General features: G+C 44.8%; 2 protein-coding genes across 6 annotated transcripts in view; one reads left to right on the top strand and one right to left on the bottom strand.

Annotated features, from left to right (window-relative positions):
• The first annotated feature begins 150 nt into the window (after positions 1 to 150).
• On the top strand, positions 151 to 14,466 carry LOC126536998 (AN1-type zinc finger protein 2A-like). Its single transcript, XM_050184084.3, has 7 exons — positions 151 to 469; positions 668 to 710; positions 1,184 to 1,367; positions 2,043 to 2,188; positions 6,243 to 6,425; positions 7,903 to 7,939; positions 13,967 to 14,466. The coding sequence occupies exons 1-7, from the start codon at positions 415 to 417 to the stop codon at positions 13,997 to 13,999; spliced, it is 681 nt and encodes a 226-aa protein (XP_050040041.1). The 5' UTR covers positions 151 to 414; the 3' UTR covers positions 14,000 to 14,466.
• Positions 14,417 to 24,913, bottom strand: part of LOC126536992 (uncharacterized) — a 426,514-nt gene continuing 416,017 nt past the window's right edge. For all 5 annotated transcript variants that reach the window (XM_055073633.2, XM_055073634.2, XM_050184076.3 and 2 more), the window contains 3 exons: positions 23,340 to 23,985; positions 21,388 to 22,244; positions 14,417 to 18,725 (listed from right to left, as the gene is read on the bottom strand). In XM_055073633.2, the coding sequence (XP_054929608.2) occupies positions 17,928 to 18,725; positions 21,388 to 22,244; positions 23,340 to 23,985 (2,301 nt within the window). In that variant the 3' untranslated portion in view covers positions 14,417 to 17,927. The remainder of the gene's footprint in view (positions 18,726 to 21,387; positions 22,245 to 23,339; positions 23,986 to 24,913) is intronic.

Raw genomic sequence — 24,913 nt, 5'->3', positions numbered from 1 at the left:
TTTATTTGAGCAATTTGTTCTGTGATATACCTATAACATTGCAAAGTTATTTCAACTTAGATGCTTTCGTAAACGACTGTGGTGATCTAATTGTGAACATATTGGTGACCAGTGATTAAATCGCTAAATAGCAGCGCTGCAATCGCTCAATCATGACGCTGCCAACGTTGCGGACGCTTCCGCAATGGCAGCGATGCGTGCAGTTTCGCAGTATGACTAGTATGACTCATTGATAAGTTTTGCGAGGCGAACGATAACCTCCTTGGAGAGGGGCGATGAGACAGCAAACAGGTGTACGATCCGCAGGCAGTGTGGTGCAACTAGGCTGTCGCTCTCAAGAGTGAAGATCAGTGGTGGCATTAAGGTCTGCTAAAGTGCTTGTGCATCAGCGAGTGTCAAACATTACGATTGAGGATGGAGTTCCCAGAGTTAGGACAGCATTGCTCTGAGAGCTCCTGCAAGAGGCTAGGTAAGTGAATACGTTCCTCAGCTGATGTTTGTGCGCGAATAGGAGTCGCAAGCTGGACGTGAGTTGCACGAACTTTCGATGCGATGCCAAGTTGTTTTTGTATTGTATCCAAGCTTTCGTTTCTAAGGTTGCGCATTTACCCTATCGCGAGCTCGTTGCAGTCTAGTTGAGTAGCTGTCGTATTTTTTTTTCTTTCAGATTTTCTGCCAGTGAAGTGCGACGCCTGCAGACAGATTTACTGGTAAGTTTCGAGCAAAAAACAACAAGCGATATTAGTGCTCGCTGGGTGACCTCAGGTGCGCTGTAGACTGTAGTTCTACGCGCGAAGGCCTACCGAAGCTCGTTGCTGCCATTCCGCGTGCGTAGTCAAGCGTTGGTTGGACCATTATGTTCTTGACAGTTCGCAGTTGTCATGAAGTGTTCAGCTCTCTCGGTTTCTAGAGCATTCGTTAAAACGTCAGCATGATGTTTTCTTGCGTCACTGATTTTCTGCCTAGTTCATTTTGGCATATGGCCAAAAAAAAAAAAAAAATAAATAAACACACACACGCACACACAGTAGGATTTGGCTCACCCGTCGCTTGCTTTTTGGCCTCGTGGTTCTGCAGGGGCTTTGCACCAGGCTTTTGTTACAGAACAGTGCTAAAATTGAACAGTAGCTTAGTTCTTTTGGGCAAAGTGTGACGTTGCCTTTTGGGATTAATTCGTTTGCAGCAAGGACCACTTCCAGTACCAAAATCACAGCTGTACCGTTGGCCTTAGCAAAGATGTCCAGGTGCCTGTGTGCCCACTCTGTAATAGCCCAGTACCGAGCAAGCGAGGCGACCTACCTGATGTAGCTGTAAGCAGCCATATTGACCGTGACTGCCAGTCAGATCCGGCACAAGCAAAGCGCAAGGTACGTATTTCTAACACACATGCTCCTGTTTATAGAGTCAAAGGGCTGAGGCCAAAATGTATTTGCTTGAGCTGTGGTTCCTGTGCTAGTGACTCCTGACCAAGTGTCCTTGGTGCTTTTATGGTCTGAGAAATCGACATGTCAGTGTTGACATTAAATTTCACCTTTACTTGCTTGCTGTCCTTTTGTGTAGGCACCACACATCATTTCTCTCGGAAACTTCGACCACAAGTGTGACATCTCTTAGCCATGAGCAATTTTCATAGTTAAGAGTTCCTCCTCACAAATAGAGAAAAATTAACTGCAAAAGCCAGTCAGCCTACTTTAAGTGGTACGCGTGTAACAGTTCAATGTTGTAGCGTTTCCTTGCATGCACATGCAAGAATTTCCACAGGCTAAAAAGGAATGAACGAGACATACTTCAGCATTCTATGAAAGATGCGATGTCTGACATCATTTCCTGATATCCATTGCTGAAAGGTACCACTGAGTGGTGACAAAATACTTTGAAATTGACTATGTGACAAATGTTCAAACCGTTCCTATACCACACAGTATGTGACTGACAGCATGAGGGAACTCAGTTACTGCTAGAACTTCTTACACATTACTTTGCTACTGTTCTTTTTTTTTTCTTTTTGTAATCAAAGGCTTTCTTGACCATTCGCCTTGCAGGCATATGTCAATCGTTGCTCCATGAAGGGTTGCAAGCAGAAAGAACTGATTCCTCTGAAGTGCACACATTGCAGCCTCAACCACTGTTTGAAGCACAGGTTTCCAGATGACCATAACTGCACAGGAAAGGGAATGTCCCCCTCAGGGTAAGTAAGCAGTATACTGTGAGAATTGTGTCAGCTGCGTAAACTTTGCTAACATTGTGTGTAAAATGGGCCACCTAGGCCAATGTTTCTTTTCTTTTTTTAACACTACATTTTACAGTTGTTAAACAGCAGCTGGTAAGAAAAAAAACTTTTTTTTTTCTGTGACCTGCCAGCTGTATTATGCATGCACTTTCCTTTTCAACATGGAGACCAATGCTCTGTTTTGTGACATTTTATTATGTATTTATTTCACTATCTGAAGATGTCTCTGGCCACAGCAAATAGGTGTTGTGTGCCTAAATCAGCATTCTGCTAGGCAGGACTATGGGAAAAGAGATCCATCTTTGGCAGGACCTAATGCGGTGACACTTAAAGTTGGTACCCGTATATGGCAAGGCAGACGACTAATTGGATTTGGACACAGCACTCGCACTCATTGTGTATTGCTTTGTCTCCTGTCATCCTGCTGTTCCCTTCTCTGCCTCTCCCTATTGCCCAATTCCAAGGCCGGAGATGTGGTGTGGTGACATTTCCTTCTTGCCACTTAACCCTTCCTTGCGAGTGCTTTTGTTGGGTGCAAGCTAAACATGAACACGTGTTTTCATCCCGGATACTGGCTGACCTTACACATAGTTGGCTACGATAGGTCTTTGGTCATTAGCGTAGCAAGGTGGGCTTGTTGCTATGTCTTGCTACAGTACAATGCAGTGCACACAATAATAGGCTGTGGAGAGAAAATGCAGCATACATACATGGTACTGTGTAAGTCTGTCTGTCTTGTGCACTGAACTAGTGTGCATTATGCTTTAGTACTCTAGTAATGTTTGGTTACAGTTATGAGCACACCTGTTTTTTGGAAAATAAATTTAACTATGCCCCCTGCCTGTATTTGAACAAATACTGAATGTTGATTTGGTAAAGTTGTTTGCATGTGGTGCTGCTTTAATAATATTCCTATTCCACGGTAGAAAAAAAAAAAAAAAACAGCTACAGAATGCAGCAGCATATACTTGCGTAAATACTTTCCCTTGTGTAATCTTTATTTTACAAGGTCTTCTCCATGGGCTTTACTTCAAGGCCCTAAGCAGGAGTGGGCAGTGAGACAGTGTGTCTCCAAATCAACAAAACAATGGTTATTGTTCGCTCTGAAGAGCTTAGAAGAGCAACTGACATGTCAGGGCAACTTATGATATGCCTGTCCACTTTTCTTTATTGTCTCTCTCACAGTGAAAGGTTGGCTGCACTATGCCTTTGTTTCAGAATTGACAGAGCTCGCTCCTTGCTTTCTTCTTGGATGCTGACTTTCCGAAGAATCTGTTGCCATCGCGTAAGGATTATTGGGTCTGCCGTTATTCACTCATACCTGACTCGGCCACAACTTCACTTCACTTCAGATGTGGCAGCCCATTTGTCACAGCAGCTACTTATTTTATGGCTTGTCTCTGTGACTGTTCGCACGATTACTTTTTGCATATCTCAAATCCAGACTTGGAAACAGCTTTAATTGTTAAAGGTGGCACCAATGCTTTGCTTTGATCTTCTTGGCATATCTGCCAACCTATCCAAATTTCCTGTAGAGCTTATAATTTGGTCTCATTCTGTGATTTTACGAATGTTATGTCAAGTTATACGAAAGATACATTCTGTTGATGGAGTTGAGTCTGATGAAATCTCGTCTGGTTGGGAAGTATCATGAAAGAAACGGAGCAGATGCCGACAAAACAGAATAAGTTATTTTAAAGAAACGTCACATTTTTGAAGAGAACACAGGAGATTGTGAACAAAATGCCGGTGTGAGGCCTAAATGTTTTGGAATTCTTTATCTTGGTTGTTGTCTGCTCTTTTCTATGCTATAAAATCAGTTCTACAAAATAGTTTTCAAGGTATTGGAAGATGAGGCAACGCAAGCTTGCCAAAAAAATGCATCCAAAAATGAAATTGGGATAGTGCCTATGCCAGCCCTCTTATGAATGTGCAAGGTGCTTTACAATGCCTGCGTCATGGCCCCAGAACGGCTGTCTAACCTCCTTTCTTTTACCCCTCTTCCTCTGCCTAACACTCCATGACATTCATGATGGGTACTAGAGGTTATCATTAGCATTCCTGTGCATGGCTCACCCCATATACAGGGATGCTAATTATCTTTAATGAAGCATGTTCATATCTCGCAAGAAGGGCAAATAGACAAAAAGAAGTGCATGCTATTTCTTCTCACATCTGCAGGATTTCTTACTGAATTTTAAGGTTGACAGGCTCGCAGGTTTAATAATTTTCTTCTAAGATGGCCTGCAGAGTTGTGGTAGAGTAATTCCATTTCCTTGTTCCCTTGGTTCACTGAAATGATCAACTAATCAGTGTGAAAGACTGGCACGTGACTTTGGCTAGTCAAGGTCGATTGCCAAGAATAGTTGCATTTGAAAGCGAAAAGAATAAAGAACACAAACATAGGGCAGGATTGGTGCAGCCAGTGAGAGTGTGGTCAGCTCCCGTTACATAACATGTTCTTATTATGATGATCAAAGTATTGGTTAATTTGAATTTCAGCATGAAAGAATAGGTGATGTCTGTGTTCTGTGATGGCAAGGGAAACAAACCTTGAAGGCCACGCTTCTTTTGTGCTACAGGCGCTGGAAAAATGCGATAGTCATCATGTTTTGAGCACCACCTGTACACAGATTGCTTGGTTCTGTTGGATTTTTCTGTGGAGTGTGGTACCTCCTCTGTGGCCTTTTAACTTTCAGCAGCTAGTAATTCCCTTGCAAAGCAGAACCTATGAGATAACTGGTGCAAGGCGGCTCCTTCATTCACAATTTTCTTCCCAACTAGTTCACCTAATTCATAGAGATAAAAAAATGTTGCAATGTTTCTGTGAGGACAGTGTAACAGTCTAGATATGGTCAGCCCTTGCCTCTAGTCTCACATGAGCATCCAACATGTTGCCGACTCAAATAAATGAGGAATGTTGTCGTGGCCATCGCTCTTTTGGTGACATTTTTGTCTTCACTGCTTCAGTGATTTGGGCTGTCAAAGGTGTGCTCCCAGATGGATGTGTTACACTGGTTTACTGTCCAATCACTATCTTTAACAGGTTGAAATGATTTGAAACCAGCATTAAAAACCAGCTGCACAAACTGGGAATTGGACAATAAACCACCTTGACTAGTGAGGTATTTTCACTAGTAAGTGGACACTAAAGAAGAAACTGAGAACCAGATTAGACGGATAAAGTCTCCCAAGTTTGTTCTTGTTTGGCAGAAAGGGTTAATTACTTGGCTTGAATTGGCCTGAAAGGCAATTAAGATAACATGAGCAACAAACTTTCATTCTTGAATTTGGTACCCCAACTTCGGTGCCTATGATGGTTTTGATGTCGGCATGACATGGATTTCACCACGCTTTAACATTTTGGCCATTTTCATGCAGTAAATGTTTCCAAAGGCCACCAACTTTAGCCTTGCATACATTTCAATGTAATTTTTATTGCCAAGCAAATAACCAAAGCCAAGCAGACTATAAAAATCTGTGAGATCACGAAAGGCAGGCATAGGAATTTCGAGGTGGAATCGCCATGCTTATGTTTTTGCATTGTTTCTAGCTTGCCAAGTCTCCATTGGCAGAAATTGGTATCCCTGAATGGTAATGTGCATTTTAGTGTAAGCTTAAATTTCTATTTAGGGCCCTTTAAATGGACACCAAAGAAAATTAAGCTAAGCTGTATTAGTAAGCTGTGCTTTTGTAGTAGCCTAGCTGTCGCAATACTTTCGAGACCCATGATGTAACACTAACGTACTGGCACCAAGGTTCTTGCACATTTCAAAAAAGGAAAGTTTGACCTTTGTTTTCTCCACTAGCAATCGCCCCTTTCCTGTCTGTCAGATGAGTGAGTTTAAAGCAAAAACTTCACCAGTCATAACTGATTTAGCATTTTTCTCTGGTGTCCCACTAATGAGCAGCTCTCCCATGGTTTTCGTTCAGCTCAAGGCAACTCTGCTTCAGGTACAGTACTGCTCGGATGACCATCCCCAAAACCGCACGCTTTTCTTCTGCCCCATAGTGCTGCCGCAGTGGCCAGACTTCAGCAGAAAGCCTCCAGCCCTGTGGTCAAACGAGTGGCCGCAGCGTCTACGTGCGGAGCACAAAGCCAGCGAGCTAGTGTGTCTCACCTGCAGACAGAAGATGAAGCCTTGGCATGGGCTCTGCAGCAGTCTCTGTATGAAGCAGAACTTCAGGGCCACAGGTGAGCCCGGGTGTTCCACCCCAGAAGCCATGAATGAGAAGTCGGGGAACCAAGGGGCCCGATTTTTGTTTGTCACAATCTTATGAAGCCAACAGACAAAGAAACCAAAGCAAGAATAGGGTGAATTACTTGTTTTCGTTGAAATGTGGAAATCATAAATAAATGGAAAGAAAGTGTATGGAAAAGAACTTGCTGCAGGTGGGATCTCAACCCACATCTTTGCATTATGCATGTGATGCATTTCTTGTGTATTATATGTGTGCTAGACTAGACCTGGTAGTGTTAGTCAGTGCCACAATTCAGTTATGGTGGCAGATATAGACAATCCTTTCTACAGCAGACATCATGTATGTGAACTTAGGAGAAGGCAACTAGCTAATGAACGTGAATGAAACCTAACAGCATCAAAGCTGCTGTAGTTGAGACCCTTGCTATTTAATGAACGGAAAGAGGAACTGAGGGGCCTGTTTTGCTACCATGTGAAACCAAGGAAAGCATACGGTAAAGTACTTGTTTTAATGGAAATGCAGAAAAGATAGTTCATTGCGATGCCTTCGGTAGAAGGGACGTTTCACATCTGGTGCCATGGCCACGAGTTGTGGTGCTGACCAACGCTCCCAGGTCTGGATATAGTGCTGATACAGCACACAAGAAAGTGGATGCAAAAATAGCGTCGCAGTAGTTAATCAGTAAGAGCATCGAATGTGTAATGTGAAGAAGTGGGTTCAAATCCCACCTGCAGCAAGTAGCCTTTTTCTCCACTTTCATTTCCTTATACCTTATTATTTTTACATTTCAATTAAAAACAAGTAATTCACTCTGTGCTTTTCTTGGTTTTGTTGCCTGTTGGGTTCACGTGATTGTGACCCTAGGCACTAGTGGCACGACTGATTACACTGTAGAGGAAAACTTTTTTCCTCTCATGGGGCTTGAAGGCAAGGAAAAGGCACAAATGGTAGTTTTTTCTTGCGTGCGTGTCATCTGTAAGCGTGTCGCTCCCTGTTACACTTTCTTTTTCACCTAACTGCAGAAGTTGAAATGAAAGAGGCATGCAAGCTTGGACTTAGCTGTTGTAATTTCATCGTGGGGCAGCATGAGTTAATCCTCCAGCTTATGGAATGCAGTATTTACATGCATGCCCAAATTTTAATTTGGTATGCCACGACTGACTTGACTATATGCCTTGTGGCAAAATTCAATTATACGATTGGGGCATAATGTTTCTGTGCCACTTCTACCGTTGATATATATTTTTTCGTGGACCTTCTAGTCAAGCATATACCATGAATTCTGCGTGTGGCATTTTTCTTACAATAAAGATGTTTTCATGTTCTTGTGAGCATATCTACCAGTAATAGTTTTTTTTACTTCAGTGCCAGAAATGCAATCCAAAGCATATAATTTTTGGCAGGAAGTGTTTTGAACAGTGTTACATTTGTAATTTATGCTAATTTATCACTATCGTGCTTTGTTGCAGCACTGACGAACATGGACGGCGGAGAAGGACATCAAGGGTAAGCATGTCAGAAATGAGCTGTTTTGCTTAAGGGTAAAATTTAATGCTAAAAATTTTAGTTTTTGAGAATGGCAAGTACAGCAAATAAGGTGCCTACTTCAAACTGATATTTATTAAAAGCCTTTCTGAAAGGGTAACAATATATACAAAGGAAAAAAACAAAAAACAAATAGCAGGACAACCATAACAGAAATAGTCATGTTGCCTGTCTTGGTTTTCATCTTAGAATTTTTTTTTTGCGTATCCTATACTATGTTGTAAAAGAGGGCCCTGCAACAATTTTTAAGGCCACCACTTTTGCTCTAGGCATTTTCCTAGCATGTCAAGAAACTAATGGCAAAATAAATTATGGCAATTAATGCATGCAAATCACAGTCATTGGTCGCAGAATCTTCCGACATACAGTAAGCTCTCGTTAACTTGAACTCGGATATTTCGAAACATCGGGTAAGTTGAAATTTCGTTCCGGCCATGGTTTAAATTTGTGTTTTTCGCCTCTTATGTCGAAAAGCTTTTGTGCCAGACTCCGGATATCTCGAAATCTCGGATTTCGAAAATACCAGAAAGAAAGGCAACGGGCAGCGTCGCTTGCACTCTCTTTTTACCTGGCGGCAGCTTGCTAACCTAGCCAGATGCCTGCTTATCTTTTCCCCTTCTTTCTATCACCACTCGCACAAACTGGCAAGGCCTACTTGCTGCCACTTTGTTGTGGCATGCGGTGAGCTGGAAGCTTTTTTTTTGTCCTCTAATTTAGGACACTGTCAGTGATGCATCAGTGTGCAGTGTGATCACAGTGTATTAATTATGACCTTGGGCAAGATGTTTAGCATTTTTGATCAGATGTGGTCACGTGATTCTGGATGAGCCCACATGCTGCGCCCAAAAGAAGCCAGCATGCGATCCCACAGCGTTTCAGCCAGATTGTGGCTTCGTGACGATGCTCGCTTCATGCTTGTGTGATGATAAGGCGTAAATGCTGCGTCACTCGTGAGTGTTTGCTGAAGACATGACAATTGTGCTCTTCCATAGTTTCAGTTTTCCACGTGAAATTGTCTGGAACTCTGTGCCAATAATGTGGCCAGTAGATGCCGACATTTCCGGTGCCGATGTAAGCGAAAATGCCCAAAAATGTAAAACTGGTATATTGGAAAGGCTACATGTGGTATTTACATGGCCAGAGGGATTCCATTTTCATGATTTTGCTTATGTCGAATTTTTCCCTGGTAAGTACAACTTCCGAGTTAACAAGGGCTTACTGTACTGTACAAACACAATCAGAATAACCCTGAACTAGAATTTTTGCAGCTCTGGATGCAGCATTTCACTTACTGTTGACGTTGTGGAATGCTACCCAATAGCTGCAGAGCATTGATCTTAAATAAAGGAAATTGGCACACCATGGTTGTCAAGACTGCTCAGCATGTTGATGGTGTTCCCATGGCTTTTGTGATTTGTCGCCAAGGGCCTCCAATCTCGGAGGCCATGGCGTCACTCCTACGGCCACAACAGCTGCTGCGAAGCGGCCATTGGCGCACCATGTGCGTGGCATGTCGAGAGAAAGAATAAACCTTTTTATTGGGTGAATGCAGCTTTGGAGAGGCATCCAATGTGTCATTGCCATAGTTGAAACACCTCGCCGGTGGCTGTGTGATAATCGGGCGATACATAAAATGGTTGTAAATCATAATGCTGTAGCTTTTTTTTCTTTTTCCCGTAGTGTTCGCAACATCATGCGAACGTAAATTGCACATTACGCCTTGAACCACCGATTAATAGTGCACTCATTGACGACACTTCCATTGCATGAAATGCACGTAATCACCGCATCGTGATGCTGCTATTGGTGCTGCCCACCCCGCCGTGGTTGCTCAGCGGCTATGGTGTTAGGCTGCTGAGCACAAGGTCCCGGGATCGAATCCCGGCCACGGCGGCCGCATTTCGATGGGGGCGAAATGTGAAAACACCCGTGTACTTAGATTTAGGTGCACGTTAATGAGCCCCAGGTGGTCGAAATTTCCGGAGTCCTCCACTACGGCGTGCCTCATAATCAGAAAGTGGTTTTGGCACGTAAAACCCCATAATTTTTTTTTTGGTGCTGCCCAACAGCCTTTCTCAGGAGTGTTCCAGGGCCTTGTTAAAGGGCTCCTCACGAGGTCTGGCCATATTAAGCTGACAAGCGCAGAGTATACAATGCGCGCTAACGATCGTGTCTGCAAAGGATTACATCGCTACGCGCCCCAGAAAGATCTGAAATGTCAAACCAAACGCCGTTTTTCCTTCTCGTCGCGGCCGCCGCACTCCAAGCCGGGTGGTGACGTAGTTGTGCCCCGGCGACTATGTAGTCGTGTCTGCAATGTGACAGTGTGAGGGGCCCTTTTAAGCTTTAAATAAATACAGTAGAACGTTGTTAATTCGAAGTCCGTCGGACCGTGAAAACTCATCGGATTAACCGGGTTTTCGAATTATCAAAAATGGAAGAAAAACGAGAAATAAACGTACGAAATGTGGCTGTATCAACACTGCACCTTTATTTCGCCTGAAGAACGGTCACTTGAAGTACCGTATTTACACTATTGTGGGGCGACTCGAATGTAAGTCGACCTCCCCCCCATATCATGTGACAGGAAAAAAAAAAGAGAGAGAGGGAGCATACTTAAGGGCGCATTTGATAACGAAAATTTATTAGTAGCTGACATGGTCACTGGACTACTCATCTTCACTAGTGCTGCCATCGTCATCGTTGCTACGGTCCCACAGCGCGTCGTTGTCCCGCAAAATTTCACATTTGGCAAACGACCGCACCACGACATCTTGTGGAACAGAAGCCCATGCCGAATGCACCCAACCACACACAGCCGTCAGGGAGGCTCTTTTGACAGGTCCGGTTGGCGTAATTTCACGGTCTTCTGCCGCCAGCCACTCGTACTCACAGCGGAGCAGGTCCTTAAAAGGTGAAGATCCGGGCTTGTTTCATGACCATGTCGCACTTCACTGGCAGGGACCGATTGCGCATTTCAGCGACGTACGCCACAAGCTTAGCCTACAGCTTCAGAAAGCGTCCAGACTTCGGCACGTGGGAAATTCCTCACTTGCCGTCACAGGTGAAAATTTCGCTTCGCTGCAGTCTCCACTCTCGCACCACCCGTTCAGAAACATCGAACTTGCGGCCCACTGCACAGTGATTTGTTTCTTCGGCGTAAAGGATGGCAGCCCTCTTGAATGCTGCTGTGAACGAGTGCCGAATGATTAGTGGGCCTGGAGCACTAATGATGACTGAGGAAGCATAGAAGTAGCACGTAGCCGGCAGTCAAGCGGAACGCGTCAAACCAATGCCTTTCGTCAAACTATAGACTTCAGACTCTGCCCAGGCGGGGCCGCAGAAAAACCCGTCACCAGCGGGGCAGACTTGGCACGAAGTGAGTAGTGCAAAAAGAGCTGTCCGCAAGCAAGGGTGCATAGTCCAGAATGGACCCTTCTCTTTCGGTTGTGTTGAGGCACAGTTTCCTAAAAATCAAGGATCTGGAAAGCTTTTTTTGCCCATCCACGCTTCAGAAAGGAAGGAAGCTCAGCAGGCCGAAGTATGTGTACAATATAAAAGAAGTCTTGAAAATGTCCTGAACACAAGACATAAGTATCTCCTATATCTTTATGAATTGTATCGTAATGTTTTTCCTCGCGATTATTTACCGAGAGTAAATCCTTCCATAGCCTTTTTCAGGGCAGCAAACAGAAAACGTTTTCTAAGGCAGCAAACAATGCAAGCATAATGAAAGTAAGCTTCCTACAGTGCCTACGCGCCGCACCTTTCTTTCTCGCAGGAGCTACAGCCTCGCTCAGTAGCTTTGAACTTTTCGAAGACGTTTCGAGCAACAAGCGTGCACAAATAAATGTAAATAAACGCAACACTTTTTTCGTTACACACGTGCCTTACTTCGCAATTACTCATCCAGTGCTCCTACGGCAACTTTATTAATCACATTTGAAAAATGCAGGCTCAGCACATTGCGAAACGTGCTTGTTGTATCGGCGCATGACATACAAAATACCGAAACTAGAAATGAGCTTGGGATACAAGGATGCTCTAGAACAGGATTTTTAATTCATAAACGAGCCAAAACGTTTGGTTAAACTGACCTGCGAAATCTCTCTGTTCCACTTGTTGAGTCAAGCGGAGGCAGACGCCTGTTAAAAGGTGGAAATATCGATGGCACCTACGCAGGATGGTTCGCAACATTGATCTTTCTGTTACCAACGAAGTGGCGGCTGCAGATTCTCGAGCTTTCGCTTGGTTACCGCGGTCCTCCGTCAGGGCTACGCAACACACTTACAGCAGAACAAAATTGTTGCACTTTCTCATGCGAGCTGCTGTGTTGTGGGGAATGCAAGTGATTCGATTACCCAACAGGTTGAACAGCCCGTATCCAGCGCTCTCGCCTTTCCCCTTCATACGATCACGATGGAAATTGGTAAAACTGAACGTTGTTATTCTGTCCTTCACGTTCATGGCAATTTACAACGCAACAGTAGCGTCGATTGCGGCGTTTCTTCGTAGCGCGCGGAGCGGTTGTCGTCGTTTTCGTCATCAGTCTGACAAGTGAGCCAGCAAGGGCTTTATGGCAGTTCGGCGGCGCATCCCACTAGCGAAGAAATTCATAGCTCTCTGTCTGGGTGTTAAATGTGCAAAACACTCGCTATATGGACCAAAATCTAGTTAAATCGTTGTTTCGCAGTCGCTAGCTGCATAGGCAACTTAGCAGGGGAGTCGGGCTTTGCACTACTCAATTACTGCCTCTTTGCACCGGCAAGTGGCGCTACGCGTCTTGCAAAACTCCAGAGTCAGACGTCTGTAGAGATAGCTAAGCGCAACAGGCAAAGAGAAACCCGTGAGTGGTGTCTGCTCTTCTATGAACTACCGATGCTCCCCACAAGCGCCGCCATAGAACTGCGGCACTTCCATCAACTATCGGCACCCCCTCATGAGTGTTGTGTGCACTGTAAAACTCTCAAAAATGTTGAAAAACCCTTCCGAAAAGCGAACAAACATGCGGGATAGCGAAAAGCTATGGGTAGGGCCATAGAGCAAACATAAAATTCTAACTACGTTGTAGCTCCCGTTGGTTTCACTTTTTTGGCGGTGCCATGTTTTGGTTTCGATTGTAAGTCGACCCCCCACTTCAGATTTTCAAATGAAAAAAAAGAAATGGTCGACTTACAATCGTGTAAATACGGTAGTCGTCGATGCGTGACTGCTTGGCGTGGTAGTTAGCCGCACCGTAGGCTGCGTACTCCAGTCTGCTTACAGCGCGCAGCAATTCACTGTTACTGCCGCTACACTCCACAAAACTGCGCACAACGTTCACCGGAAACAAGGTTGATTTTAAGTGCCACCTGGCTGCCACTCCAGCAACTGTACTGGCCTCAAAGACTGGCACACTAATTTTTTTGTTGTGGATCATGGATGCCATGGTTTAAACTGACATATTATCCGGATATGGGCTCGCTGGCTGTTAAAATTATCCGGCAAAATTTGCATGCAAACTGTTGGGACCGCCGAAAACCTTCGAATTATGCGGGATTTCGAATAAACCGAGTTCGAATTAACGAGGTTTTACTGTATTGTATTAAATTCAGTGCCTTGTTTTTACGCTGTTACGGTGGCTATTGTGCTGCCAAGCAAGCGGTCACAGGCTTGATTCCCGGCTATGGTTGAAATCCGTAGCCTGCAATCCGGTGTCCCCCACAAGCAAAACCCCAGATTCTAGTTTTAGACCTTGTTTGTTGTAGGTGACCTCTTTTGCTGCATTCTCACTTAGGTGACATTAATTCATGGATGGACATCATTTCTCACTGGTGACCTGTGCCTGGGGTATTGATGGGCTATGCTTGAAAGATGACATGATGCACAGCTGTTGCACTCATGTAAATATGCCTTATTATTGGCCTAAAACTAACAAGCTGACCATTTGATTGTACAGTGCACCCAAATTAAACTTTACTCCCTTTCTTTTTATCCACTCTTTCACAGCAAAAGTCCAACAAGAGCTGCTTTGTCTCCTAGTCGACATGCCTCTTCGACATGCAGTGTGGCCACCGCTGCACCCTCCGTCCAGTGGCCTCAATATTCTGCACTTGTTGGGCTCTGAAAAATTGTGTGCCTTTCGCCACTCTTATTTTTATTGCTTTTTTTTTCCCCCAGCAGATTGCTGGACATTCCCAATTATCTTGCTATATATTAATGGCATATTTGACTGGTCATTTTGAGAGCACTCTGGCAGTACTGCTAAGGTTGAGTAAAACAGCCTTGATTTTTTTAAAAAATTGAGAGCAAGTAAGTCGAATACCGTGTAATTGGGCTTCATTATCACCATGTCAAGCCACTTGTTTGCCATCATACACAGCCATTAGAGCTTTGCCAGGTGGCTCCGAAATTACCAGTCGAACATGGCATAAGTTACCACACTCCAAGAGAGCCATCTTTGTTTTTAAAAGTCTTTATTATTGAAATAAAAAGCTGAATGTGTCTTCCATGTGTGTCACATTTTTTTTGTATGTGTGTGTGTTTGTCCCAGCTCCTATTTTTCTTTTTTTTTTTTTTTGTTATTGTACATGTGGGATTGACATGAGCAACTTCCATTCAACAACGTTGTTAAAAAAATGCTGGTGTCATGGTCCTTGCACATAACGATGCAAGGGCCCTGGGCTTATTTTGTTCATCTTATCTGGTACATGCAAATGACAGCTTTTTAACAAACATATAACTACACAAGAGAAAAATACATCTTATTACAACAGCAACATCTCTCTCTCTCTCTCTGTATTTATGAGATATACTGTGAATCATTCTTAATGCAGCACTGCAATGACCAGCCAGCTCTTGATAATGTGCTTTATTGCTACAACCCCCACACCAACCGAGCTTAATGAGAATGTGGAATTATCGGTGCTCCTATATTCTTTTTTCCAACTCTTGAGATTCTGTGATGGTGTCATGTATTGCTGGCCTTGCACGAAAACTCCCCTTAAAAGCACGAGCATCGGTCCACGTTTAAAATTGCACGTCAGAAAAATTGCACCACAACAAAAGAAACAAAACGAGTGTATAACACGCAGGAAGAACTCCTCTTCCATTTGCCGTGCAATATGCCGTTTAAATGCTCTGTTATAACAAGTTTTCTTGAAGATGAGCCAGCTGAACTACCGTAACAACAAATATATATAGAAATTCTGGCACAAACGTAAAACTTGGGCATTCAACAATACATTCCACTGAGAAGGTATATCAGCAGAACTATTTGTTTTATCGCGAGCACTCTTTTTGTGAAAAGAAAAAAAGAACATCTAGTAAGGTATTTTTTTTTTTTTTCAATGTCAGCCATGATGCACACGAGATAAGCAGTAAAAAGTGCCCAGGATGCTGCTTGAGGGTTTGTTTGTTAGTACCTATGATGTTTTCTGTGCCTCAACCAAAAGTTTGCGTGATTTTGTTATACGTTACAGAACTTTAGTTTCTTTTAATATTGTCAGATAATATTGGACCACATTCATACAGCCATAAGAATAGTGGCATTGCAAGCTCCATGATTGGGAGCAAGGGCTTGAGCAAAAGATAGAAAATTTGTGAAATATGTTGGAAGAAAATGTGCATGCTCATATGAGCTCTTTGCCCACGTGTTTCACCAAATTGCCATTTTTCCTTTACCGCTCGACAACAGTTCTTGCCTTGAGCCCAACCTTGTAAGCCTATTCCAGCAGTTCCAGAATTAAGTGATTAAACATTCACCAAGGGTGTGTGATCAGCCATTCGACTTGCAGTACTATTCAACTCTTGGCTGCTTAGAACGTTTGGACGCTTGCTCTGGTTCATTATTTCGCTCTGTTGAATGTACATGCCTCCATAGAGTTCAAAGAACTGAACAAGCTAGTGCTTAATTGACATATCGGCAGCAGAGTGGAAGCTTTGATTGCTTAATGAAACCAACTGAGATGCAGGCCGTCGGAACTTAAATTGTCCACCTGCATGCACTTCCTTTTTCTATAAAAGCTTTCTCAAGAAATGGCATTGCTGAGACGCTTTTTCTTTTATCTTGTGACCACCATGGCTGCAGACATGTTGGAAAATCTTTGTACGAGGTTGACAGCCCTATTTTCTATATCTGCAACACTCAAGAGATACATATCGTACACGTGTATGAATGTGTGTCGGCTGACACGTTTTTCAAGGCAACTCTGTGAGATAGTGGACAGTCAAACAAAAAAAGCTTGGACATCCCATTCTTAATATGCTCGTGAAAAATAAAAAAAGAAAGAAGCTTGAGTATCATTTAGGGTTCCCTTTCATGATCTCCCTATGTTGTAGTCCTGTGCTGAATCCTACAAATTTACAGCCACTAAAAAGGAAAAAGAACAACGGCATGTGCAACAGACAGCAGCACACGTCGGCCAACAATTGTCGTGTTACCATGCTGACAAATGGAAAGCTTACAGGCTTTAAAGTGCACAGATTTTAGAGCTGCAGCAGCGATCGGAAGATGTCTGAGGGCTGTATACTATGAAGTTTTCAACAGTAATTTCACGTTTACATAGTGCAACATCAAGCATTGCGCCTCACTGCAAAGCAGAACATTCGTCGATGTTTCAATGCTTCTGGTGGTGCTTGCAGAACGTGCAAGGTGTCAGCCGAAATGAATGCACCAGATTCCAATTTAGGGCATTGAAAGTACCGTTGGAATATGTGTGCAGTGGTCTACAAAAGTAACTGTTAATAAACCAACGCGGAAGCGTTTGTGGTTTACGAGATGGTAAATGCTTTAGCATCCTCAACATGAAGACAACACCTCTTTTATTCCTGATGCACTCAACAAATACATTACGGCATATTGAAAAGTGGAAAAGCTCTCAAGTACTGTATTAAGTGGTAGTGTGAATGGATATTGCATGAAGCTTACGTTTTACGCCAACGGTGTGTGAGGTGTTAGCTTGTACTGTATTTCCCTCCGTTAAATATATGATATAAAAATTAAGGGGATGGTTACCTGCCTGCTGAATGATTACTAAGCTAACACCCAGTTTCACAGCTCCAACCAATAGGGAATATCTAGCCCTTGAAAATGACTTTTAGTACAGCCTCAAGAATTTACGCATGCTGATATCATCCGAACACTACTGCATGGCTCTGTTAAAACTGCATCATGCACAGAATTTGGCCCATGGATTTGAATGCTTACCGATCTCACAGCATTGAAGAAACTATTTATTTTGCAAGTTGTGAATTGTGGGACTCCTTGATGGCTTCAGTCTAAGCTGAACACCAACCCACTTCCATTTAGAGGACGCTTACAACAGTACTGCAAAAGCTTGGTGGGGAATTTGCGTTCACTCCTCATTAAAAAATACACGATGGCTGCCAAAATAAGAACAACTTGGTGTTGGGAACAAGCCATATACAGTCTGTGTGCTCACCAACAATGCCAATCATAGGGCTCACAAATGTGCACAGCGTCCTGTATGACATTCCTGAGCACTGTGACCCACAGTTGCACCTTGTTCCTGTAAAGCCTACTGACTATTTTTTATGAAACACGGCGCACCTTGTATGGAGGCACACTTTATCTGCCCAAGCGAGATCTGCTTGCACCAGAAGACCAAAATGAGCTGATTGATGGACTATATTTTGGTCCCTATGGGCCATGTGAGAGAAAAAGAAAGCTTAAAGCAGGATGTGCTAGCACCACTGTTGCAACGTTTCCTCACCATGAAAGGAAAACGTCGGGGCAGCGTTGGCCAATGCAGACGTGTTAGCAGGCTTAGAGCTCTTGCTCTTCAACCTTTCGTTTTCTTCCAGCTTATTCTATGGCTCTCGTAAATGCAGTTGTGAGAAACGCCCCAACGTGAAAACGGCTCTAGGCCATTCAAGTGGGCTGATAGCGGAGAAAGGAAGCAGCCTCAGGCAAGGGAAAGAAAGGGCAACAACAAAGAAGGAGGCCACATTAGGAGCTGTCCAGTGAGCGAAGAGTCCGCATGAGTGCTGTCAGTGTTGAGGCCAGGTCTGTTGCTTGGTGCATGAGTGAACCCACAGTGGCACCATCGACCGCCCCGGTGGCACGTGCGTATGCCACCGCCACTGCTTTGACTTGTTCGACCAGGGACGCCCAGGCTGGGCCGGAGAGGGCCAGCTGCTCAGCAGCTGCACACATGCTATCCAGTAGCGACATACACGCGGCCAGCTGCGCGGTCACTTGCTCAGAGTTCTCGCTTGCACTGCGCACAAACACCTTGGAAGCAGTCACAAACTGACGCGACTTGGCAAGCAGGGCCTCCCTGGCGTGCCTGTCGCTAGCTGAGGTAGCAACATCGCCTCGAGCGTCCCCAGCCTTGAGGGCGTTTTCGAGCCGTAGCACCATTCCGCAAACCTCCTCCTGTGCGCGCTTGAAAAGAGAGTCTGCTGCAGGCTGCTTTGAGCTGCCGGCATCGTCTGCAGCCTGACATCTGGGGCAGGCCGCCGGCGGGCTGCCTGAACCAAGTGGAGAGCAGGTGCAGCCATTGATTCCATTCAGGAGACAGGCAGCACTGCTAGATTCTGAGTGCAGAGAGCTGCTGCGCTGGTGATAGCGCCCATGTGAGCTGCTGCTTAAATGGCGGCCACCGGCCCGGCCAACGGATCCAGTACGCAGTGACCCTGCCCTCCGTGTGGCCAGTGGACTCGAAGAAGGGTGGGGGCTGGCCGATCCAGAGCGTGCAAAGCCAGCCTGGTCCAAAGTGCCTGGCAGTGGCTGCTTTGGCTGATCCTGGAGAAACAAAAAAGGTGCTGACAATAGTGCAGTTGATTTACAATGAAAAAAAGATTACGTGGATCCCACGCACTGTGGGAATTGACGTAATCGAAGCTTTCTGTGCTGTTTGCTTTGATTAACAATAACTAGCAATGATGTAGATGGTAAATGTCTCATTTCTTCAATGTTTAGTCCACTACGAGAGTGGTGAGTTGATGTTAAACGTTACCTTGCATGCACCACTGTTGTTTGTCTGTGTAGTACACAGAATACACAAGGAGAAGTGTTTGCTTGAGGTGTTGTGTGCCATTGTTCATAACCCACGAGAGGGTTTAACAATATCAATGTCTCACATGGCACATTTCATCGTGGCAGAAGTGTCGGCAGAAACGTGCCAAAACCACAATTGGATTGTGAGGCACGCCGTAGTGTTGAACTCTGGATCAATTTTGACGCCGTGGTGTTCTTTAATGTGCACCTAAATCTAAGCGCACTAGCGTTTTTGTATTTCGCTCCCGTCTAAATGTGGCTGCCGCGGTCGGGATTGAACATGTGACGTCAAGCAATGCTACAGCCGCAAAGCTACCACAGTGGGCACAGAAGTGTTGATTTGACGTGTGACCGCTTCTTTAGTGTCGCCTAGGCCCTATAGTGATTTAATGAGGCTTTGCACCTGCACACCCTGCGTCAATTGTCCTCTTGACAAATTTATTTGCATGGTGTTTATTTATCAGAAATAGCAGAAACATACAGTACCGATCTTGGCTTCTAGCGCGAAGTGAACACAGACACAGAAAGTAGCAGACAGGACGAGCGCTGTCTGCTCCTTTCTGTGTCCGTGTTCACTTCGCGCTAGAAGCCAAGATCATGTTACCGTACCAACTCGCCCAACTGTCTATCCTATTGCAATACAGTACCGAACCTTCAGTTTGCCCACAACTGCTGTTGCATCTATAGTAGTAGCATTTCCTTGCCTTTTTTATGTCACTATTTCCCTGTCCTGTCCTTCCCTCCTGTTTGGGACACCAAGCGAAGAGTGGCAAGGCTGTTATCCACTTGTTTCGTGACTGCGCCAGTTCTACCCATTCTCTGTCTCTTTTTTTCTGCCCGCTCTCTACCGTTATATCTACCTCTCCTAAGGACTTGCATATTACCAGAAGGGTAAGCAGTGCAGTTTCTGAAATGATTTTGCTGGGGGGTGATGGATAATTACAGCTGTCAGGAGGCTAATGTGATGATGCCGAGGCAGCTCCAGAGGGTATTGTGCACATGCGATGCGATGGAAGGGTGCAAACGAGTTTCTCTCGTTGCCTTTCCTCTCTGCCATGCTCCTTCCATCTATATCCATGCTCTGAAGCACCCCCAAACATGGCATGCAAGGCAGCAGCAGCAGCAGCTGCAGTGAAAAAGTGAAAGGAAGAGACAAAGAAAGCTTCACTTTAAAATGACAATGACACAAGCACAGACCTGCAATGATGAACTAGGGGCCTGTTTCTTAGCACATTTACCAGCTGTACAAACAGGCCATGATTGTACCCCTATGATAGCTCATTGGCTGCTTAGCTGTTATCTTCCAAGATGGCAAACCAACTCATCATCATCATCATCATTATCATTACCATCATCCTCTTTTATGTCCACTGCAGGACAAAGGCCTCTCCCTGTGATCTCCACTCACCCCTGTCTTGCACCAACCGATTCCAACTAGTGCCCATAAATTTCCTAACTTCATCACCCCACCTAGTCTTCTGCCGTCCTCAAGTGCACTTCCCTTCTCTTGGAACTCATTCTGTAACCCAATGGTCCACCAGTTACCTAACCTACACATCACATGACCTGCCCAGCTCCATTTTTTTCTCTTAATGTCAATTAGGATATCGGCTATACCCGTTTGCTCTCTGACCCAAACCGCTCTCTTTCTGTCTCTTAACATTATGCCTAGCATTCTTCGTTCTATTGCTGCTTGCGCGGTCCTTAACTTATTCTCAAACTTCTTTGTCAGTCTCCAGGTCTCTACCCCGTATGTCAGCACCAGTAAAATGCACCAATTGTGTACCTTCCTTTTCAATGATAACGGTAAGCTTCCAGTCAGAAACTCTTGATATCTGCCATACGCGATCCAACCCATTTTTATTCTTCTGTGAATTTCCTTCTCATGATCAGGGTTCCCTGTGATTAATTGACCTAGATAAACATACTCCTTCACAAACTCTAGAGGCTGACTGGCGGTTCCTGAACTCTTGTTCCCTTGCCCGGCTATTCATCATTATCTTTGTATTCTGCACATTAATATTCAACCCCACCCTTACACTCTCTCTGTTAAGGTCCTTAATCATTCGTTGTAACTCGTCTCCAGTGCTGCCGAACAGGACAATGTCATCTGCTACATATGCTACATGGTGACCAACCAACTACATGCATGCTGAGCTACTATTCCAAATTATGAGGACAGGTAGGCTTATACTGCAAATTTTGAGTAGTACCTCTTCACCTATTACCAAAGCAAATTCAACAACTTGGGTGGAGAGAATGGCAGACTGGGCTTTAGTTTTTCTGTATTACTCTTGTAGACTTGACACTTGTTGGCCAGCAGCAATATAATTGGCTAACCGAACTTATTTTACTCAGGTGCTACTAGATTTAGAGACGTTTGTTGGGAACATTACTGGCTACTCACCTGTAAAAGGGACAGACCCGGAGGCAGTGGAGGCTTCCCTGCAGTTCCTTTTCTATTCAAACCTGGGCTTGTGGGACCCTGGAGATTCGTCCACGAATGTGACCGAGCCACTTGCCGCTGGCCTAGCGAACTTCCAGAAACCTGGATGTTGTCGCAGCTCCCTGTACGGTCTCGCTTTGGTGCCGTCCCAGCTGCTGCCAAATCAAAGCTACCGCCACCGCCTGCCACCCTCCGCAGTCTTGGTGGCACCCGCGGTTTGCCAAAGGCCACATCTTCATACTCGTGAAGCCCATTCTGAAGTGACTGAGGTGCCGAGTGTGTTTCCTGCAGCCCTCTAGAAAGCTCACAGTTCTCGTATGTGTGGCTGTCGTCAGAGCCTCGCCGCTCTCTCACTGTGGGATTTGGTGGGTTGGCAGGCTCGAGCAGGCTGCCGTACGACAGCACCTTGAGGCTCTCAAATGCAGGTGGCTCCACGGCGGGACTGTTGGCTGCTGTACTGCCACCACCTATTATGCGGCGCATGTCCTCGGAGGCGCGCTCGAAGCGGGCCAGCACTTCGTTCTGCTCTTCATCGCAGCTCGGAGGTGGCGGTGGAATAATGTACGAGGCGATGTCATCATCGCCATTTGGCAGCAGCATTGGGGGCATGTCATCCGATAACGTTGGGGGCGGGGGCACGGTCACACTCGCAATGAAACTCTCCAGATCTTGGCAGCCCAGCTGCTGAAAAATAGCGTCGCAGCCCAGCTCGTTGCCCGACGCACGCATCTCTGTTAGCACATCACAGAGGTCGTCCAATTCGGCCACTACACGTGCCGAGTCGACCTGGTCAGTGTCGGTAGCCTGCAGTGTGCAGTCTGTGCAAGGAACAGAAGAGACGGAGACCAAATCAGACACTGTGCAATGCTTCAGCCAAATTAGTGCTCTGAAGAGCATTGTCTATTTGACAACAGACCATTTTCTCCACCTTTGCATTCCTTAGCTCACGCGGCATTAGTTTTCAGCATGTGTATGAAAGTTAGTGCAGACAAGATTGCAGATGTAGTCAGTTTCTCCCGTAAATTAAAAAAACTCACAGGAAAGAAATTACTCATGACTACTGCAGGAAAATTTTTGTCTGTAGTTAGGGATACCTGAGGGAATTATTTCATTGAGTTGCACGTGTAAAAGCAGTTACAAATTGAACAACATGCTGCAACACCTGTGATAGAAAAAAAAAAGAAAAAAACGAAAACTGAATGTATGCTTATGTGGTTGAGTGCCCATTCTTTCTAGTGCATTGTACTGTTTGCCGTCATCCTTATTGGCAACAAAAGCAAATTACATATTTACCTGAGGTGAATCCATTTAGTCTTTCCTCAACATGTTTTTTGCAGTTTGCAGCTAAAGAAATTTTGACAAAAGCTGAAATCCGGTTTTTTGTCATGTGAAAGCTGCATCAACTGCACTGAGAACATGTGTGACTGTTTGTGACAGTAGCAAATGCATATCTGCAAGTGATGCGTAAAAGTTCAAAGACAAGTTATACTTATTCAGTCTGGTGGCAGGGTGTTAAAGATTGGTGGTACAGTCACTGGAAATGAAAATGTCAAAGACCTTTTGACTTAATCAGTGGCTGTCCTACAGTGACAGTGTGCGCAACAAATAATTTTCGTATGGCCTGGCTAAGAATGACAGGCGTGCTGTGGTGTTTGTGTAGACAAGTATGGTCTGTATTTTTCCGCATCGAGCTGCAGATTCAGGATGTGCAGAAATAAAGAAGATTCTCCATGGCATGCACAGTTCATGAATTCCATTCCTGAATCTGCATGCATTCTTTTTTATCATCCCCACAAGACATTAACTGTGTAAGAAACAAGCTTTGTTTTCCTTATCTGTGCCACAATACTTCCCAGTGTTCATGAAACTGAAATGGGAGCAGACTACAGAAGAAAAGGAATAGTGAGACGCACTTGTCAAGGCAGCATGACCCTGGAGACCACGGTCTGAAAAAGGCATTGGAGGCACGTCCAGCGTGCCTGGGACATCCCCCATGGCATCTGCATCAGGTGTCATCGGAGGCGGAATCATGGTCAAATCAATAATGTCTGGGTCCAAGTACAGCGTTCCCTCATCAAACGGAAGCTGGATGTCAGGGTTTGACTGCAGTTGCTTGAGCAACTCAAGGAGGTCACGGTCTCCAGATCCTATTCCTGGCAACATGTCTGGACTGTGAAGGCCGAAACTGGAGCCACTGCGTCCACGCTTGTTTGGAGCAGACGGCTCGGTTGCTGCAGTAAGTCTCGAGGTCCGGTGGAGAGGGCTCTGCGTTGGTGTGCTGAAGCTGTCAGTGTCTGACTCACTCGCTGCTTCATCTGGAGCCATAGCTGCAACTTCGTTAAGCGCTTCTGACACGTCATCCAGCTGCGTGAGCAGCAAGAGGGAGTCGGCTGCACGGATGGTGGGGCCGGCCGTCTCACGCTCGTCACTGCTGGTCGACTCATTGGCTGGAAGTGGTGGCCGATTTGCTGGCCGGTTGCTGTCAGACAGATAGCTCTCAGCATCTGCTACCATACGCCGCATCTCTGACACCCGACGCAGCACCTCCTCATTCTTTACCTGGAATGACAGGACACAAGTCAAATCCTGTACTTGCAGACATGTTTATGTGCATGTCACAGTGTTCTTTCCACTCTTAGATTTGTTGTGGCTGCTGTTATACACAGATTGTAACATTTCTGACTGGCAGAGTAACTAGAGTGTAATGGTATTTTAGGTTTGACCTTGAACCACAACTGCAGTGTTTACATGTCAGAGTCAGACTTTCAAGCATGCTGTACCATTGCCTTTCTGCCTATCAGACTAGAAAATGATGACATGCCACCCTTCATAAATGGTTTGCAAAGTGTACTGTTGCCTGCATATATTATCTGAAAACAGCAAACTCCAACAGTTAATATGTGTGTGTGCTCAATGCTGCAGCGGCCTCTTGTTAACAGATGCACCCTTTGCAACTAACTGCTTTGTGCGCACATGACACCAGTTACACTTTCAAACTGAAGGCACAACATACAATATCATGTAGCCATGTAAAACCACGAGCACATTAACATCTTAAGCACAACAGCAGACAGCACCATAAGATTATGCAATGGAATCAAACTGAGTAACCTGAAAGAGCGACCCAAAGCCATCCCATGCAATCCACAGATTTTGGATTGTCATTGCCAGACCTAGAAGAACCTGCTTGCTCACACTGCATATATTAGAGTTTTCTTTAGGGCGCTAAACTCAGCTGTTATATAGCTTTAGCATTGTATGTACGAAGACGTGGCTTCATATCCCACCTACGGGCAGTTGTTTTTTCATCCACTTTTATTTTCATTTGATTATAATTTCTACATCTCAAAGAAATAAACAGGTAACTCCCGCTATGCTTTCCTTGTTATCATTGTCTGTTGGCTTTATGTGGTTGCGACATTGAAAAGCCATGTATGTTAAGGCTATGTGCTATGTGCACATTAAAGCAAACAATACTCTTTATGTA

The sequence above is a fragment of the Dermacentor andersoni genome, chromosome 4, assembly GCF_023375885.2.
Source record: "Dermacentor andersoni chromosome 4, qqDerAnde1_hic_scaffold, whole genome shotgun sequence".
Taxonomy (NCBI): Eukaryota; Metazoa; Arthropoda; class Arachnida; order Ixodida; family Ixodidae; genus Dermacentor; species Dermacentor andersoni.
Note: the sequence above shows the minus strand (reverse complement) of the source record. Positions and strands in the feature narration are given on the sequence as shown.